Source organism: Dermacentor andersoni, chromosome 1, assembly GCF_023375885.2.
Source record: "Dermacentor andersoni chromosome 1, qqDerAnde1_hic_scaffold, whole genome shotgun sequence".
Classification (NCBI taxonomy): Eukaryota; Metazoa; Arthropoda; class Arachnida; order Ixodida; family Ixodidae; genus Dermacentor; species Dermacentor andersoni.
Window position 1 is genome coordinate 367,492,110 of NC_092814.1, and position 18,409 is coordinate 367,510,518.

The following is an 18,409-nucleotide window of genomic DNA, read 5'->3' on the forward strand; positions in this document are numbered from 1 at the left end:
GCCCACCCACATATCGCCCCCAAATTCAGATTGGCCCGCCTCCACAACACCACCATATTTAGGTTGGCCCACTCCAATACTACCTGCAAATGGAGGTTGGCCCACCCCCATATCCGCCCCAAACTAACGCTGGCCCACCCCTCGATCCCCTAAATTTAGGAAGGCCCACCGCAAATCACCCACCAATTAAGGTTAGTCACCCATATATCACCCCCAATTCAGCTTGGCCCTGCCGCACATCACCCCACCATGGTTAGGTTGGCCCACCCCCATATCAGCACCCAACTTAGCCTGAACCACACCTCTATCACCTCAAATTTAGGATGGCCCACCGCAAATCACTCCCACATTTAGGTTAGCCCATCCCCTATCACCCCCGATTCAGCTTTGCCCAGCCCCATATCACCCACATGGTTAGTGTGATTCACCCCCATATCCCCCCCAAATTTAGGTTCTCCCACCCCCGTATCATCCCCAAATCCAGGCTGGCCCACCACTATATTCCCCCAAACTTAGGCTTACCCACCCCTATATCACCTCCAATTCAGGTTGGGCCACCTCCATACCAGCTTCAAATTCAGCTTGGCTCATTACCATTTCACCCCAAATTTAGGTTGGGTCACTCCCATATCACTACCAAATTCAACTTGGCCCATCCCTGTATCACGCCCAAATTTATGCTGATGCCAATTGAAATCTCAAGTTGGCCACCCCAACCCTTTTTATAAAGACCTATGTATTCATATGGGAAATGCGTCAAGTTTTTTGGCGTTACAGACACTATATTGCACGATTTTGCTACCAAATTGCTGGGGTACTCGCCAAACAATGCCACGCATTAAAAGCAAATGCACCGAACGAGCGACGCCACATGTTGATTCTAAATACTGACGGCTAGCCAAGCTAGCTTCTCTGTAGAGCGACCGGGGCAGACACAGCACGGGACATTTATTCAAATGGTTTTTTTACGGCCACACCTACGGATTCATACGACTTGGCTGTAGGGAACACATTAACAGTAGATATTAATCCACACGCTGCACATCTCCTAGTTGGCGCATTTCTAATTTGGATGAATCTTTCGAAATAATTAACGTTCGGGCAGCGACTCAGCTTAGCAGACCCTTTGTTCCGCACGAATGTTGCATAGGAATGGCACTGGCCATCGAGTGGTATTGTGGCCCCGGTGGACCTGATTCGCTCGGAGTATGTGCCATTAAAGACAGGCGAAAGTCGAAGAAAACGGACCTTCCAGAAGAACGCAATAAGAATAGCCATTTTGTTCTCCCAGCTTCCACGCTACAAAGCACGGAAGTTTTTTTTTTTTTTTTTGCATAACACAAAGCTATGCGCAAACTTCTAGTTATGACGTCCGATGAAAAAATCTTCATAAATGCGATGACTCAACAAATGAACACGACACTGCTAAGTTTCAGGAAGGAAAAATACAAAACATAATAATTCAAGGGAACCACTGGAAAAGCAGAACCGAAAGCAAATCATGAGTTTTGTGTTTCTGCCATCTGGTGGGAGACTACAAAACTAGGTCTTATGCGGCTTTAAAAAATTGTGCGAAGTGGGAATCGAACCGCGGCCACCACGACGCGGGACTAAAGGTGCGCGCGATTCTACCACTCGGCCACGGCTTCGGAGGCTTCGTCCAGTGGTACGCTCATGTTTTTATAGATACCACGTGAATTTTCACGACAGCGTTACAAAAAAACGCTTTTGGGAACAGTGTTACGCCATGTGTGGAGAGTCGAGATAGGCATCAATCGAAAGCTGAGTCTCCCGACTACATATGCTGCACTGGGTATTACGATAGACGCCGTAGTTTATACACAGGCACCGTTATTGCCTCGAAAATCGAGCACAAATTTTCGTCGTTTCCATAGGCTTCCATTGCTAAATCTTTAACCGCTGTGGGAACAAAATTCTTACGTGCCATAGCGTGATCACTGTATTTGGCTCGTGCGGATTGTCTTCCAGAACACGTCTGTCACCTGCCTTTTTCGATAATCGACCTGCAGCTTTTGTTATTCGCGATAAACCCGCTCGTTCCATTGAAAACACGGTAGCTTCGTGCCGGGGCCGCTTGGGGCGCTAGTTTTTTTTTTTTTAAATTATGGGGTTTTACGTGCCAAAACCACTTTCTGATTATGAGGCACGCCGTAGTGGAGGACTCCGGAAATTTCGACCACCTGGGGTTCTTTAAGGGCGCTAGTTGGTACGTGTCCACTAAAGCTGGATATGAAAAGTGGTTCCCTTGCATAAGGCAGGTATTGTACACACTCCTGGCCACTATAGGCGAATTCCCTTGACAAGCATATCTTGTAAATTAATGGAGCGCGTCATCTAGAGTAACTTGATAACTTATTGAAGAAAACTTTTTCTTTAATGTGCATCAATAAGGATTCAGGAAGACTTACTTGTGCGAAACACAACTCCTCTCCGATATCCACGACTTATTTTCTGGACTTGACCTATGCTCATTCTTCGACTGCGGCTTATCGATATTGCAAAAGTCTTCGATTTTGTTTCTCATAGCTCCTACTGTTTAAACTCGGCGTAACCAGTTGGGATAGTAATATAATTTATTGAATGCTTCTTGTTCTCTCGAACGCAGTTCGCGTCAGTTAACGGCTATAAGTAACAGCTCTCCTGTAACATCCGGCGTTCCTCAAGGGTCAGTTTTTGGTCCTTTACTCTTCCTCGTATACATAAATGACTTACACAATAACGTTTCTTCCTTCATAAAGTTCGCTGATGATTGCGTAATTTACCACGAAGTATTAACAACCACTGATAGTGCCATCCTTCAGGCGGAACTAAACAGTGTTTCTGCAGGGTGCGATAGTTGGGTGATGCTACTTAATGAAACGAAGTGTAAAGTCATGAGAATTTCCCGACATGTTAGTAATTTTTCCACCTTGTTTATACATTCCACATTCCAATTTTTCACATTCACTTAACAACACTTCACTGTCTCAAGTTTACAAATACATAGGCATCCACATTAAAGAGAACATTTCATGACAAGTACACGTATACGCCATCATCAATAGCGCAAATCGAGCACTTGGCTACTAATAGCGTAATTCCTCTCTTCCCCTTAGCAGCTTGAAACTCGTACTTTATTAAACATTACTCCGCCCTAAATTGGAATATGCGTCTTCTATTTGGTATCCCCATGTTAATTCCCTGGTTCTTTCTTTCGAAGCAATCCGAAATCGCGCTGAGCGCTTTGTTCTACCAAACTATTCACGAACAGCTATAGTGTTACCCTAATGAAATCGTCTCACAGTTTGCTTGACCTGTCACTTCGTCGGAATATTTCTCGTCTCCTTTACTCTATAAAATTTAACATTTTAACCCGGTCGTGCGAGACTCACTTTTTTACAACTCGTATATATTTCCCAACGCATTGATCACCACTACAAATTTGTTGTACTTTACTAGCGCAACAATTTCTACTTTAACTCATTTGTCCCCGTCACAAGTTCCGACTGGAACCACATTCCCGCTCCCCATTGCTTCAGTCACAGATACAAATACCTTCAAAACTGTCATCGCCGGAATCATTACATAAATGCATTATCCTGTTCTAACCTTTTGTTTTGTCTGTTTTACCCACTCCTATCTCTAATGTCTCAACCTTGAGAGTAAATAAATAAATAAATGAATCAATTCGCACTTCTACTCCACAAGGGTGTGCTTCATGAAGACACAATAAATACATTCCATGAATAAACATATCACCCCGTGAATTTTTTCAGTGAAATAACACGTCGTCATACGTCAAAGTGTGGACAATTCTCAAAAATACTGCAGTCTAGCAATGTAAGTCCGAACTCAAAGCCCGACGCTACTCCTACTGTCCTCACGTGAGTGGTGACGCGATTGAGTGTGGGGCGCAGTGACTACGCCCTAGTCTCACTCCCAACGTTGTTTTTCACCGACTTCAACTGAAGGTTGAATCGGCTTGGAACTTTCATTTATTTTTTTTACTCTCAAGGCCGAAGTATCATAGAGAGAAGAGAGAAAAGGGAGAAAAAATACGATTCAGGGGCCGTATAACGTAAACCTATTCCAATATGTTTTTATTCCAATATCCTAACGTCAAATTTGCGTAGCCACCGACGCAAGCATCGGGTGGTCACCCGCAGGGCAGTCTGAAAAAAGCAATCAAATGCTCCCCTCGTTCATAGGCGGTTGCTTTCCTTTGCTTGAAAAACGAATAATATTGCCTGCACTGAGCGGCTTCTTTTATCTAATTGGCTCACAAGAGGCAAGAAGCATGCTCAAGTGGAAACGGATTTGATGGGGCCGAGCCACTGCACTGAATATCGATAACCGGATGAAGAGGGTGATGCTGACGTCTGCGATTGGTCCGCTTTCTCTTACATAACTTGCGGTGGCTCGTCGACAATCGCGGCGGCATGCACCGGACGCTAAAACGGATCCTCAGCAAAGAGGAGTTGACAGAACGAGGTAGCAAACGTGCCGAAAGTTCTCGACAACGTTACAGGGCCACGCAAAAAGTTTTATTACACACAAATAAACTCATGCTCTCCTGCAGGGGCGAGTAGCCAGTGCCGGAGTGATCGGCGGCAGCCATCTTTTATTCCTTTCGGAATGGGGCTGCCTGTGGCTATTCAGAAGAAAATTCAGTTTTGTTCGGCATATTATTGGCTCTTTAATGCGTATGCGTCACTTTTACGCGGTAAGTTTTTGCGGTTTTCTGACGTCGCGTGAGAGGTCGGTGAAGTGGTTGCAGTCCGAAAACTTTTGACCAATAGCCGAGGGCTAATGGCAAAAAAGGCGTCGAATCAGAAATAGCTATTTTTCTTTTCTTTTGTCAAATTATGCATAATCAGTGTCTACACGTCATATCAGATGGGTAGCTATCGCGGTTTTTGTGACGTCGCGTGACAGACAGGTGAAGTGGGGGTAGTCCAAAAAAGTTTTTGACCAATAGCGGTGGACTGATTGCAGAATTGGGATAGAAAAGTTTGGAATAGTTTTACGTTTTAGCACCCCAGTTCAACGTGGAGCCAGTACAATATTCGTGATCGATCGCTGTTTCGAAGGTCGTGACCTCAGTGTTCAAAGCGACGGAGGCAGACAGGCGGTTCCCTTCAGTGCTAGTTATCTGCACAAAGAACCAACATATGAGGTAGCGCGACTGCAGTGAACAGCGAATTTGAAGATGTGGTCGTTGCAGGCTGAAATGTATGATGGTGGGCGGAAAAGAATGCCTCGGAGGGTTGCGTTAAAATGGTATAATTTCTGAAACAATGAAATACGTGGTATCTTTCGACGTAACGATATATTAGGCATGTCGAAAGTTTTTTTTTTCTTTTTATTTGGTTCACACGGGGGGTACGCAAATATAGTTAGAGTAAACAAAGCAAACGAGTTATATTGTAGTATTCAATATTTTTTACAAGTGAAACAACATGCGGAAGCCATGCTGGCGATACATAGATAAATTTAGGTTGCACTAACAGCCTGCTTTATGAATACAACAATCGAACCCCGGCCTTCAGTCCCCTGCAGCTGCGAAGCAACTGACCATGGCGGCGGTCAGACCTGTGACGCAGCAGAGACTGCTAAGAATCCCTGGCTCCGGACAGGCCACCATTGGAGTCTGAACCTGGCAACGTTTAACGTTAGAACGTTATCTAGTGAGGCGAGCCTGGCAGTGTTATTGGAGGAATTAGAGGGCACTAAATGGGATAAAGTAGGGCTCAGTGAGGTTAGGACGACAAAAGAAGCATATACAGTGCTAAAAAGCGGGCACGTACTGTGCTACCGGGGTTTAGCGGAGAGACGAGTACTAGGATTTATAGTATAGTTATATAGCTGGTAACATACAGGAATTCTATAGTATTAACGAGAGGGTGGCAGGTCTTGTTGTGACGCTTAATAAGAGGTACAAATTGAAGGTCGTACAGGTCTACGTCCCTACATCCAGTCATGATGACCAGGAAGTCGAAAGCTTCTATGAAGAAGTGGAATCGGCGATGGGTAAAGTCAAAACAAAATACACTATACTGATGGGCGACTTCAATGCCAAGGTAGGCAAGAAGCAAGCTGGAGACAAGTCAGCGGGAGAACACGGCATAGGCTCTAAGAATAGCAGGAGAGAATTATTAGTAGAGTTTGCAGAACAGAATAATATGCGGATAATGAGTACCTTCTTCCGCAAGCGGGATAGCCGAAAGTGGACGTGGAGGGGCCCGAATGGCGAGACTAGAAATGAAATAGACTTCATACTCTGCGCTAAACCTGGCATCATACAAAATGTGGACGTGCTCGGCAAGGTGCGCTGCAGTCACCATAGGATGGTAAGAACTCGAATTAGCCTAGACTTGAGGAGGGAATGGAAGAAACTAGTACATAAGAAGCCGATCAATGAGTTAGCGGTAAGAGGGAAACTAGAGGAATTCCGGATCAAGCTAGAGAACAGGTATTCGGCTTTAACTCAGGAAGAGGACCTTAGTGTTGAAGCAATGAAAGACAATCTTATGGGCATCATTAAGGAGTGTGCAATAGAAGTCGGCGGTAACTCCGTTAAACATGATACCAGTAAGCTATAGCAGGAGACGAAAGATCTGATCAAGAAACGCCAATGTATGAAAGCCACTAACCCTACAGCTAGAATAGAACTGGCAGAAGTTTCGAAATTAATCAACACGCGTAAGACAGCTGACATAAGGAAGTATAATATGGATAGAATTGAACATGCTCTCAGGAACGGAGGAAGCCTAAAAGCAGTGAAGAAGAAACTAGATGTATCAGAAGAATCAGATGTATGCGTTAAGAGACAAAGCCGGCAATATCATTACTAATATGGATGAGATAGTTCAAGTGGCTGAGGAGTTCTATAGAGATTTATGCAGTACCAGTGGCACCCACGAAGGTAATGTGAGAGAGAATAGTTTAGAGGAATTCGAAATCCCACAGGTAACGCCGGAAGAAGTAAAGAACGCCTTGGGAGGTGTGCAAAGGGGGAAGGCAGCTGGGGAGGATCAGGTAACAGCAGATTTATTGAAGGATGGTGGGCACATTGTTCTAGAAAAACTGGCCGCCCTATATAAACAATGCCTCATGACCTCGAGCGTACCGGAATCTTAGAAGACGCTAATAAAATCCTAATCCGTAGGAATGGGGACGCCAAAAGACTTGAAAAATTATTGACCGATCAGCTTACTGTCCGTTGCCTACAAAGTATTTACTAAGGTAATTGCAAATAAAAACAGGAACACCTTGGACTTCCGTCAACCAAAGGACCCGGCAGGATTCCGTAAAGACTACTCAACAATAGACCATATTCACACTATCAATCAGGTGATAGAGAAATGTGCGGAATATAACCAACCCCTATATATAGCTTTCATTGATTACGAGAAAGCGTTTGATTCAGTCGAAACCTCAGCAGTCATGGATGCATTACGGAATCAGGGTGTAGACGAGCCATATGTAAAAATACTCAAAATATCTATAGCTGCTCCACAGCCACCGTAGTCCTCCATAAAGAAAGCGACAAAATCCCAATGAAGAAAGGCGTCAGGCAGGGAGATACGATCTCTCCAATGCTATTCACAGCGTGTTTACAGAAGGTATTCAGACATCTGGAGTGGGAAGAATTGGGGATAAGACTTATTGGAGAATACCTTAGTAACTTGCAATTCGCTGGTGACATTGCCTTGCTTAGTAACTCAGGGTACGAAATGCAATGCACGGTCACTGACCTGGAGAGGCAAAGCAGAAGGGTGGGTCTAAAAATTAATCTGCAGAAAACTAAAGTAATGTTTAACAGTCTCGGAAGAGAACAGCAGTTTACGATAGGTAGCGAGGCACTGGAAGTGGTAAGGGAATACATCTACTTAGGGCAGGTAGTGACCGCGGATCCGGATCATGAGACTGAAATAATCAGAAGAATAAGAATGGGCTGGGGTGCATTTGGCAGGCATTCTCAGATCATGAACAGCAGGTTGCCATTATCCCTCAAGAGAAAAGTGTATAATAGCTGTGTCTTACCAGTACTCACGTACGGTGCAGAAACCTGGAGGCTTACGAAAAGGGTTCTACTTAAATTGAGGACGACGCAACGGGCTATGGAAAGAAGAATTATGGGTGTAACGTTAAGGGATAAGGAAAGAGCAGATTGGGAGGGAACAAATGCGAGTTAATGAGATCATAGTTGAAATCAAGAAAAAGAAATGAGCATGGGCAGAACATGTAATGAGGAAGGAAGATAACCGATGCTCATTAAGGGTTACGGACTGTATTCCAAGGGAAGGGAAGCTTAGCGGGGGGCGGCAGAAGGTTAGGTGGGTGGACGAGATTAAGAAGTTTGCAGGGACAACATGGCCACAATTAGTACATGACCGGGGTAGTTGGGGAAGTATGGCAGAGGCCTTTGCGCTGCAGTGGGCGTAACCAGGCTGATGATCATGATGAACATTCTGTTAAAGAAGTTTCATATGGAAGATGTCAGTGCGAAAATGTGGCCCAAGTACCCAAGAGTATCGTTAGGATTTTGAAGAAGCATTTCAGCGTCTGTTTGCAGGAAAAGTTTTTGGAAATGCGAAGCCCGAAGCGTTTGTGACAACTAGGGTGCGATCTTGTACGCGTTCCAAAATAGAACGGAGGCGGTTCGTTCCACCGAGCCAAATACGATTCGTCAATTTGAACCGTGCCGAACGCCATGACGTCAATTGTGACGTGATATCTGCTGTCAATCATTCCGTGTCGTCTGCTATCGGACGAACGGAACGGAACATACCGCCTATTTCGTGATGTAAAGAACGAACCGCCTCCGTTCTATTTTGGAACGCGTACAAGATCGCACCCCTAACCTCCTTTTGTGCGACTTTGTGAAGTAAATAGTCAGTTGGACTTTTTTTGGTATGATTGTGACGGGAAACCTTCATAAATCTGTAATTAGAAATGTTAAGCTTCATTAGCCACTTACTACACCAAGAACAAATATTATCAACATCAAATTGCAGGGCAACGAAGGCAGTAGCTACTACTATTTCAGCGTACCTAAGTAGCTTTATTGAGGAGGAAATACTGTTCGGTAAATCAATAAGGTAGATAATAATAACAGGTGTTCCATAACCGGACCCTGTGGGACACAAGGAGTTACAAGTGTGGCAGGTGAATTGGAAGTGCTGGCGGTAGGCAACTGTGTGTGGTTAGACAAAAGATTTCAATTGATTTTACTATGTTCTCAGCCATATTAACAGTACTTAGCTTTAAAAGTAGTATTTTGTGAAAAAGTGAGCCAAATGCTTTGGCGAAATCGGTGAATATGCAGTCAGTAAAGATGAGCGGTCAATCGCTGAGAGGAGATCAATTGTAAATGTGAGAAGCTCAGTTTCAGAGGAAGATTTTTAAAAAACCATCTTTACTAGGGCAGAAGAACGAGTTGTTTTCAAGGAACGTTACAATCTGGCTGGAGATAATATCCTGCTCCTGCGAGAATTGGCAGGGTACACTCGTGAGTGATATTGATCTGTAATTGTTAAGGTAGTCGGGATTACCTGATTTCAATAAGAGAACCACCTTGCAGACATTCCCAGCTTCTGCAAATGCACTGGTTTCTGAAGACTGAGAAGGAAGTTTTCACAATGAAATGAATGACAATGCTGCAGTGCTTTTCAGAAATGTAGGGTTGTTTTCGTCGTCAACATTAGAAACAAATCTTCACATTCTCATTCAGTCTGCATTTCCAGTCCAATCAAATGCAACAAGCTCCATTCGTAGATATTATTGAACTTCAACACCGGGAGTAAGAGATGGAATAAATTTAACAAACGTAGACAAACACAAATTGTTCAGAACAACACAGCAATTTCCCTTAGGTACCACCACATCATCATACGTCACAAGTTCAGTAGATTTATTTTCTTCTCTGTTTAGTTACGTGGCTAAATTCCCGCGGGTTTAGTTTTAGTTTTGAGGGCAATATATTTTCAATATGCATGGTGCAACGAGTAACCATTACACAAAGATTATACTGCATGTAAACGAAAAGCAATCTCTTCAACAATTCTCAGCGTTGCAACTTCAATGCGGGCAACTAACGCGCTGTTGAAGTTTCTGCAGGACACCAAGCTAGACAAACGGTTCTAGTAGGGCCACTGCATGTGTAATACACATCAGTACTCACCACCACCTATCTTATCATCATCACGCACCCCCGTACTTTGACTCCCCTTCCTTCTTTCCTCCCCACTGCAGAGTATCAGACTAGAGCGCACTAGCTCAGGTCGCACTCTCTCTTTCCTGTCAATAAATTCTATTTATCTATCTCAGCGTTGCAAACGCAATAAAGAAGAAAACATGAAAGAGGCGCCATAACAAGTTCTTCGGGTAAGCAGTACTCTAATGTAATGCATGGCGAGAAAATGTATCCGTGAATAAGTTAATGCGGTGGTTGCACTCGCGCATTTTATTTGCGTAGTCTACGTGGGAGGACATGTAGCTGGACTTTTTTTCAAATAATTCTCCTTATCAGTACCATTGTTGTTGCTCAGTATGTTGTAAAACACTGACATCCTAATTAATTAACGCCTTTCAATGAGCAAGGGCTAACCGTGCGACCAGACTTCTCCTGATGAGCTTCTACTGAAATCATGGATGCGCGACACATACCGAGCCGCGCGGTGCTGAACCAGCTCCTGCACATTAACATACGTTATCGAAGAAGGATCCCACGTGCTGGAAGCGAGCTCTAAGATTGAGCACATATTAGTCATACAGTGTTTCTCCTAATTATGAGGGTGCTAGTGGGAAGTTACAGCGAAGAAAGTGAAGGACCCGGCTTGCCCTTGCTGTTCTGCATTCAGCGTGAACATTGTAGGGCAACGTCTTTCCTAGAAGCCCGCCATGGTATCTAATTTGCAAGTCTTAATTTTTTGCACTGTATTTTAATGAGCCAGTGGATAACGAATGTCGGTGAGCTAAAGATCTGAACGTGTACTAATGTGGACATGCACATTGAAATTTCGGTGTGTAAACGAGCTATTACTGCAGGCGTAGCTCTGCTTCTGTTCCCTCCAATTGCATTGTTGCTGGCGGCACTTCTTCTTATGTAGCCAGGTGTACTAATTGTTCAAATATTATGCTTGAATTTTTATTACTGCTTGCAGTTTATAGCTACGCTACTAGTTCCGTATAGCGTTCTAACCATGAAATCTGCGGTTTTCTTTTTTTGTTTTTGTTTCTTTATCCCCCTTCGTGGGCTTTGAGTAATGTATTCATTGCATTTTGTACTTGAAGTTCGTAGAACGAGGGTTTTGTTTTGAACAATTTCCTGGTGTGTTACGCATTTTCCTCTGTAGTGGGTGAATTTCCGCAGGTTTCTCACTTTCCTAGTCAATGCATCGAGTTCAATATAATTCAAAGCCCAATTCAGCGCGAAGCTTTCTTGACGCACAAATAGTCATTTAACTCCGTCGACGCAGAAGCTCCGTATTGTCAGTTTTCACTAGAAGCAAAATATGACACATTATGCGTTAAAGACGAGTAGCACACTGGGGCGCTATCACGTAAAACTGTTCCAAACATTTCAATTCTGCAATCAGCCCTCCGCGGTTGCTCTAAAACTTTTTCGAACCACCCCCACTTCACCTGCCTGTCACGCGACGTCAAGAAAACCGCGATAGCTCACAATCTCATATCACGTGTACTCATTGATTATTCATGATTTGACAGAACGACAAAAAATTGCTATTTCTGATTCGACGCCTTTTCGCCATCAGCCCTCGGCTATTCGTCGAAAGCTTTCGGGTTGCACCCTCTTCACTTGCCTGTAGCGCGACGTCACAAAACCGCAATAACTCACCGCGTCAAAGTGACGTGTCGGCCTTAAATATGCAATAATATGACCAACAGAACTGAATTTCCTTCTGAATAGCTGCAGGCTGCCCCGTTCCGAAAGGAACGAAAGATGGCTGCCGCCGATCACTCAGGCACTGGCTACTTGCACCTGCCCGAGTGCATGGGTTTATTTGCGTATAATCAAACGTCTTGTGTGGCCGTTCAACGTTTTCGAGCACTTTCGGCACGTTTACGACCTCGTTCTGCCAGCTTTTCTTTGCTGAGGTTCCGTTTTAGCATTATTCTTAAGCTTCCGTTGCATGCCACCGTGGTTTTCGACCAGCCACCGCAAGCTAAGTGACGAAAATTGGACGAATCGCAAACGCCGGCACCACCCTCTTCATCCGGTTATCGATTTTCCGTGCACTATCTCGGCCCCATCGAATCGCTCTCCACTTGAGCGTGCTACTCGCCTTTTGTCAGTCAATTAGATAAAACAAGCCGCTCAGTTTAGGCAATGCTATTCGTTTTTCAAGCAAAAGAAGTGACCACCTATGAACAGGGAGAGCGTTTGATCGAACTGTTCAGACAAGGTTGAGAGCGACCGCCCGATGCTTGCGTTGGTGATTCCTACATAAAGGAAGTGCTCGCGCTTTTCCGGAAAGTCGGCAAGCACATGACCAAGGTTGACAAGGTGGGCCATATCCTAAAAGGCATCGCGGAGGACGCCTTCAATTTGCTCCTCTAAAACGACGTTTCTACCGTCGAAGCCATCGTAACAGAATGCCGCCACTTCGAGGTCGCCAAAAGCCGTCGCCTCGTCCCACAGTTTTCCCGGATCCCAAACACCCTTGCCACGTCCTCTTGCTCCCCTCTTACCGCAACGCGACTGTTTCAAGAGAACGTCATACGTATCGTTCGTCGTGAGATTGAAGCGGCGAGTCCGGCACCCCTTCATCCACGACCACCTGACGGTATCTTTGACCAAGAGGCCCCCACTATTTCCGTTATTCAAGCAGTTGTGCGGCAAGAAATTGCCAACCTTGGCATCCCTACCACCTGCTCTGTCTCCCGACCTGATTCGGCACCCATTCCCATTTCCACAAACTGTAATGACCACTATTTTGTTCCCAGACCCCGCAATCCTGCTGAATGGCGAACCCCAGACGACAAACCGATCTGCTTCCGCTGCCCCCGCGTTGGTCATGTATTCCGCCACTGCCGCACCACCTGGATGTCGCCGTACTTGAGCACATCCCCTGCTCCTCGCCCATACGCCGACGCTCGCCGTTATTCCCCTCGCCGTCTGTACCCTACTTCTGATGCCCCTGACAGCTGCAACTCCGTGCGATCGCCGTCGCCGCAACGCCGTCGCTCCCCATCGCCCCAGCCTCGCCGCTTTCCCTCGCCAAACCGCGGACGGAAAATTAGGATATGCAGCTCTTGGAGGTAGTGCTGCATCACGTTCATCCTGTCCAAGTCCTCCGTTGACGCTCCTCACCAACACGAACCCAATTGAAGTAGACCTAGATGGTGTTCCGTTGACGGCATTAATTGATACTGGAGCCCAAGTATCCATAATCAGCGCTAGCCTATGTCGTCGCCTCAAAAAAGTTCTTACGCTTGCCGTAACTCGAGCTGTACGCATCGCCAATGACGCCAGTGTTGCCGTCAGGGGTATGTGCACTGCTCGCACAGGAATTACTGGCCTCCATGTTCCAGTCCTGTACAGCGTACTGACCAGTTGCCCTCATGACCCAATCTTTGGGCTCGCCTTTCTGACGACGCATTCTACCCTCCTCGACTGTTTCACCGGTACCTTGTGTCTCGAGCTTCCTCTTCTTTCAGACGTTCGCCCTGAACGACCGAACACCCCCTGCACTACAGCGTTTGTTTTCTTACCTCCAAAAGCCCTAACCTTCGTCGAATTGGCCTAAACCGCAACTGTGCCTGATGGCGACTATGTCGTCGCACCTATTAGTGATGCCCCTCCTGGCGCGCGACATCTCTCGGCCACACTCCGTCCTAACCCTTGCCGCTAATCGTATGTGTCTCCCCGTTATCAATTTGGCTTCAGGTAACACTTGCTATCAACGAAGCAAGTGTTACCTGAAGGCATAGCAGTGGTCACGCTCCGGTCAGTGACAGACGACCACGTCACTGCTTTTGCACCCGACACGTCTCCAGATCCTCCTGATTACCCGCAGAGTGCTTGAACCTCGACAGCCCATTAAGTACCATGGTCGCTCTGCACCTCACACCTGACCAAGCAGCCACCCTACATCGCCTCTTGCTTTCCTACCGCGACATATTTGACACTTATAATCGACCGCTTGGTCAGAAGACCCTTGTTAAGCATCAGATAAACACTGGTGATGCTGTTCCCATTCACCTCCGACCATCTCGCGTGTCCACGGCAGAGCGGGCGAGTTATTCAGTAGGAAGTAAACAAGATGGCTCGCCAGAGGCATTTCTGAGCCCTCGTCGAGTCCTTGGACGTCGCCGGTTGTGCTCGTCAAAAATAAAGATGGCACGTGGCGTTTCTGCGTTGATTATCACCACCTAAACCGAATTACTAAAAAGGACGTTTACCCTTTACTACGAATCAACGAGGCTCTTGATTGTGTTCACGGTGCCAAATACGTTTCGTCCATCGACCTTCGATCTGGTTATTGGCAGATTTCCGTCGATGAGGAAGACCAACAAAAAGACCGCTTTCGTCGCTCTAGATGGCCTCTAGCAATTCAAGGTTATGCCGTTCGGATTATGCAATGCCCCCGCCACGTTCTAACGGATGATTGACTCTCTGCTTCAAGGTTTCAAATTGTGAACTTGCCTTTGTTACCTCGACGACGTCCTTGTGTTTTCTCCTACATTTGAGGCCCACCTTGAGCGCGTCGCAGCTATTCTTGACGTATTTCGCAATGCTGGGCTCCAATTAAAGTCATCGAAGTGCACGCCACTTCGGGCGCCGACAGATTACAGTGCTAGGCCATCTGGTCGATGCTTCCGAAGTGCAACCCGACCCGGAGAAGGTTCGAGCAGTTAGAGCTTTTGCTGTACCTCAGTCTGTCAAAGACGTCGGGAGTTTTGTGGGGCTCTGTTCTTATTTTCGACGGTTCGTGAAAGATTTCGCAGCAATCGCTGGGCCACTCACTGAACTTCTGAAGAAAGACGTGCCATTTACAAGGGGTCACCTCAGCCTGCCGCATTATAACGCCCTATCACGATTCTCACCTGTCCACCAGTCTTGGCCCACATTGACCCGTCCGCACCTACAGAGGTCTCAGCCGATGCCAGTGGTTTTGGGATCGGCGCCGTCTAATCGCTACGCCAACACGGACACGACCGCGTCATAGCCTACTCTAGCCGGCTCCTGACAAATGCAGAGCGCAACTGTTCGATTACCGAGCGCGAATGTCTTGGTCTCGTCTGGGCTATTTGGGGCGCGATCTTGTACGCGTTCCAAAATAGAACGGACCGCCTCCGTTCTAAACGTCACGAAATAGGCGGTTCGCAGTGTTCGCGAGAACGAGAGGAAGCAAACAGCCAATGAGCGAAGTGGAAGCCTGCGTCACGCTTTTGACGTCTGCTTGGGGACCGTATAATATATTGAGAAGCGTTTGCAACATGTTGAGAAATATTTTGCTATTATGAGTGAGTAGCAAAATGTGTTGGTGTTGCTTTTCAAAGATTCAATTTGCAATGCAAAACGACTGAAACAAAATATTGCGGTTAATGTCTTCAAATGGCGCTAGGTGGTGTCGCAGTTTTGCGAAACGTTTAGTGATGGCGCTAGCCACCACCCCGTTTCAAGCACACGGCGCGAATTTTGAAGCGGTTGGTTCAGTCGTTCAGTCGAGCACTGGAAGCCATGTCGCTAAACGTGACAGCACCGGTGAAGGGGCCACGTGTGTCGGAGGCGCAGAGAGAGACGGTGGTCGCCTTCATGGAAGCGCATCCCCAGCTGGCTATAAGATCCAGCGAGCTGGGGCCGCGCTTCACTGCTGGCGACCGCCGACGGCTGTGGCAGCAGCTAGCCGACCAGCTCAACACTCAAGGCCCCGTTGTGAAAACCACCGAGCAGTGGCAAGAGTGGTGGCGGAAGCAGGTGTTCGAGGCCCGCCGCAACGCTGCCGCACTTGCCCAAGAACAAAGGTGAGTGACCGTCCAATGGCCTGGGCGATTTGTCCTTCGACATTGGCGTGTATTTTCAGAAGCACAGGAGGCGGGCGGCTACATGGCTTTCATGGCCGAGTCCTGGAGCTCACCGGGACGGTCCGCCTCCACGGTGTGACCGACCTCCCCTACCAAGAGGTAAGCACACTGCCGCCGTAATATCATGGGTTCCTGAATGGTGCCGGTTTAGAGTTTGCCATTATCTGTAAGTGCTACCTTTAGCAGAACGCGACACCGTTGGTGAACAGGAAAATAGCGTAGGAGAGAACGGAAAAGCAGGTAGGTTAATCAACTAGAATCTCAGTTGGCTGCGTTTTCGGGAAATGGGGGGTTAAGTGATTAACACAGAATTAAAATGCCTTCGCGGAAGTGCACGAGGACGGTAACACATGGGATCATTAAGCACTCAATAATTGCACAATATTTTCGCAAATTAGTACGAAAACTTGCAACGTAGGCATTGTAACAAATAGCCACGCTTATGACATTTTCCAGCAGGCTGACGTCCCCACCTGCGCGATGGAAGTCGTCGTGCAAGACGAGGCTGCGGGCGTGAGCACAGCGACACGTAAGCATCAGAGGAATGAGTGTTTTAATTATCGCCAATTGTGTGTGCAGTTCGTAAACATTAATGTGTTTACTCTACAGCGGCAGAGGATCCACCGCGCGGCGCGGCGCCTGCCGAAAGGGTGGCCGCTGCACCTGGTAAGTTATTGATCCTCAAGCTGTTAAATAAAATGAGCTCTTGTATTTTACTGAACTAGCCCAATAAGCCATAACATGGCCATAACCACTTTTATTCGTACCATAAAATGCAGTGCAACTGTAGAAAATGCTGTATGTTTTCAGTGTTGCAGCACCCTGTTCGGCCACCACGTCGACAGCGACCGCGACGGGTGGATACCCTGACGACGATGTCGTCGCAGTGCGCCCGCAGCCTGGAACAGGGCGACGAGGTGCTGCAGGTTGGTAGGCCCTTTGGTGTCATTTTACATGAAGGACATAAATATTCTTTATGCTTTGTTATAAGTAAATCATGAATCTGAAAAACAAATCAGCTTGGGATGTAAACAAGAAATATGCGTTGTATAGAGGGCTCGGTAACGTGTCTTGCCAACGATCAGCCGCCGGACGAAAAGTTGGTTAGCCCTGAAAAGGGCTGTTTGATGGTGAGAGATGCATTAGAGTAGATGACGGAAGAGTAGTTCCAGCAGGTCTTTGTCTGTCCAAACGAAGAGGGCATAGCTTGTACGCGACGCTTGACACTGCCAAAGGATGCCATCAGGCCAGTGGCTCTTCAGCAGAGAGGGAATCGTTGTGCACGTTGCAATTCTTCACAACAGCAGCTTGCAGCCGTGAGCTGGTTGCGAGTAATCAGCAACTGATGCGAACAGTTCCACCATGATTATTCATTGCAGGTGCTGCGCAGAATCGAGGCCTCCACAACCCGCCTCGCTGTCGCGGCAGAGCGGACGGCAGCAGCCCAGGAGGGGATCCTGGAGCAGGTGCGCGCCATAGCGCAGGACATCACTGAGCACCTGCAGCAAGCGAGACATTAATTTATCATTTTATTCATTTGTTTCACCAGTTCCGTTTGTTTTGTTTATTTATTGTTTGAGTTTCCTTTCAGTAATAGAGGAGGATTTTTTGGTTGAGAGGTGCAATGCGCGCACCCATTTTTGTTCTGTTGTTTGAGTTTCCTTTGAGTAATAGAGGATTTTTTGGTTGAGAGGTGCAATGCGCGCACCCATTTTCGTTCTGTTGTTTGAGTTTCCTTTGAGTAATAGAGGATTTTTTGGTTGAGAGGTGCAATGCGCGCACCCATTTTTGTTCTGTTGTATTTGCCTCTTTCTATTTATGCTTATCCAGCTGCAATGCCAGCGTGCTTTTTTTATTTACACATTTCTAAGGCGCCTAGTCATTCACACTGGAATCGTTACAAATAGTTGTCGATTTCTGTGTATGGGTTTTGTAATGCGATATTTATATTGCTTCACTGTGTTGTAGCTTACTGCACTCATTATGAAGCGTTACCGCATAGTGTTTGCACTGTGATATTTTCATTTCGGCACAGTGAGGCTAAGGTGCAACGACTACAATGTCTTTTTTTCAGAGCACCAAACTAGTCACTCTTTAAGTTGCATAGTTTCAAAATGAAAATGACCATCATTGCACCACACCAGTGATTGGTTTCCTCTAGTCTTCGTTCCAAGGGAGTCATTGCAAGAATAACTTTCACGCATGACACTTTCTGGGTGCTGTGAGATTGCAGAGCCAATTATTCATGTTTTATGTAACATGTTTCATCACAGCTGGCAAGTGCACTCAGCTTTTTACAATTATGATTCACCTGTTTAGCATCGCACTACAATTGCTGCCGAGAAATGAATGC

The 18,409-nt window shown here is 46.4% G+C and overlaps 1 protein-coding gene across 1 annotated transcript; it reads left to right on the top strand.

Moving 5' to 3' along the window:
• Positions 1 to 15,712: 15,712 nt before the first annotated feature.
• LOC129381848 (uncharacterized) lies at positions 15,713 to 17,576 on the top strand. Its single transcript, XM_055065045.2, has 6 exons — positions 15,713 to 15,996; positions 16,056 to 16,155; positions 16,513 to 16,585; positions 16,666 to 16,722; positions 16,867 to 16,982; positions 17,436 to 17,576. Exons 1-6 carry the CDS (start codon positions 15,713 to 15,715, stop codon positions 17,574 to 17,576), a joined length of 771 nt encoding a protein of 256 aa, XP_054921020.2.
• Positions 17,577 to 18,409: the final 833 nt, after the last annotated feature.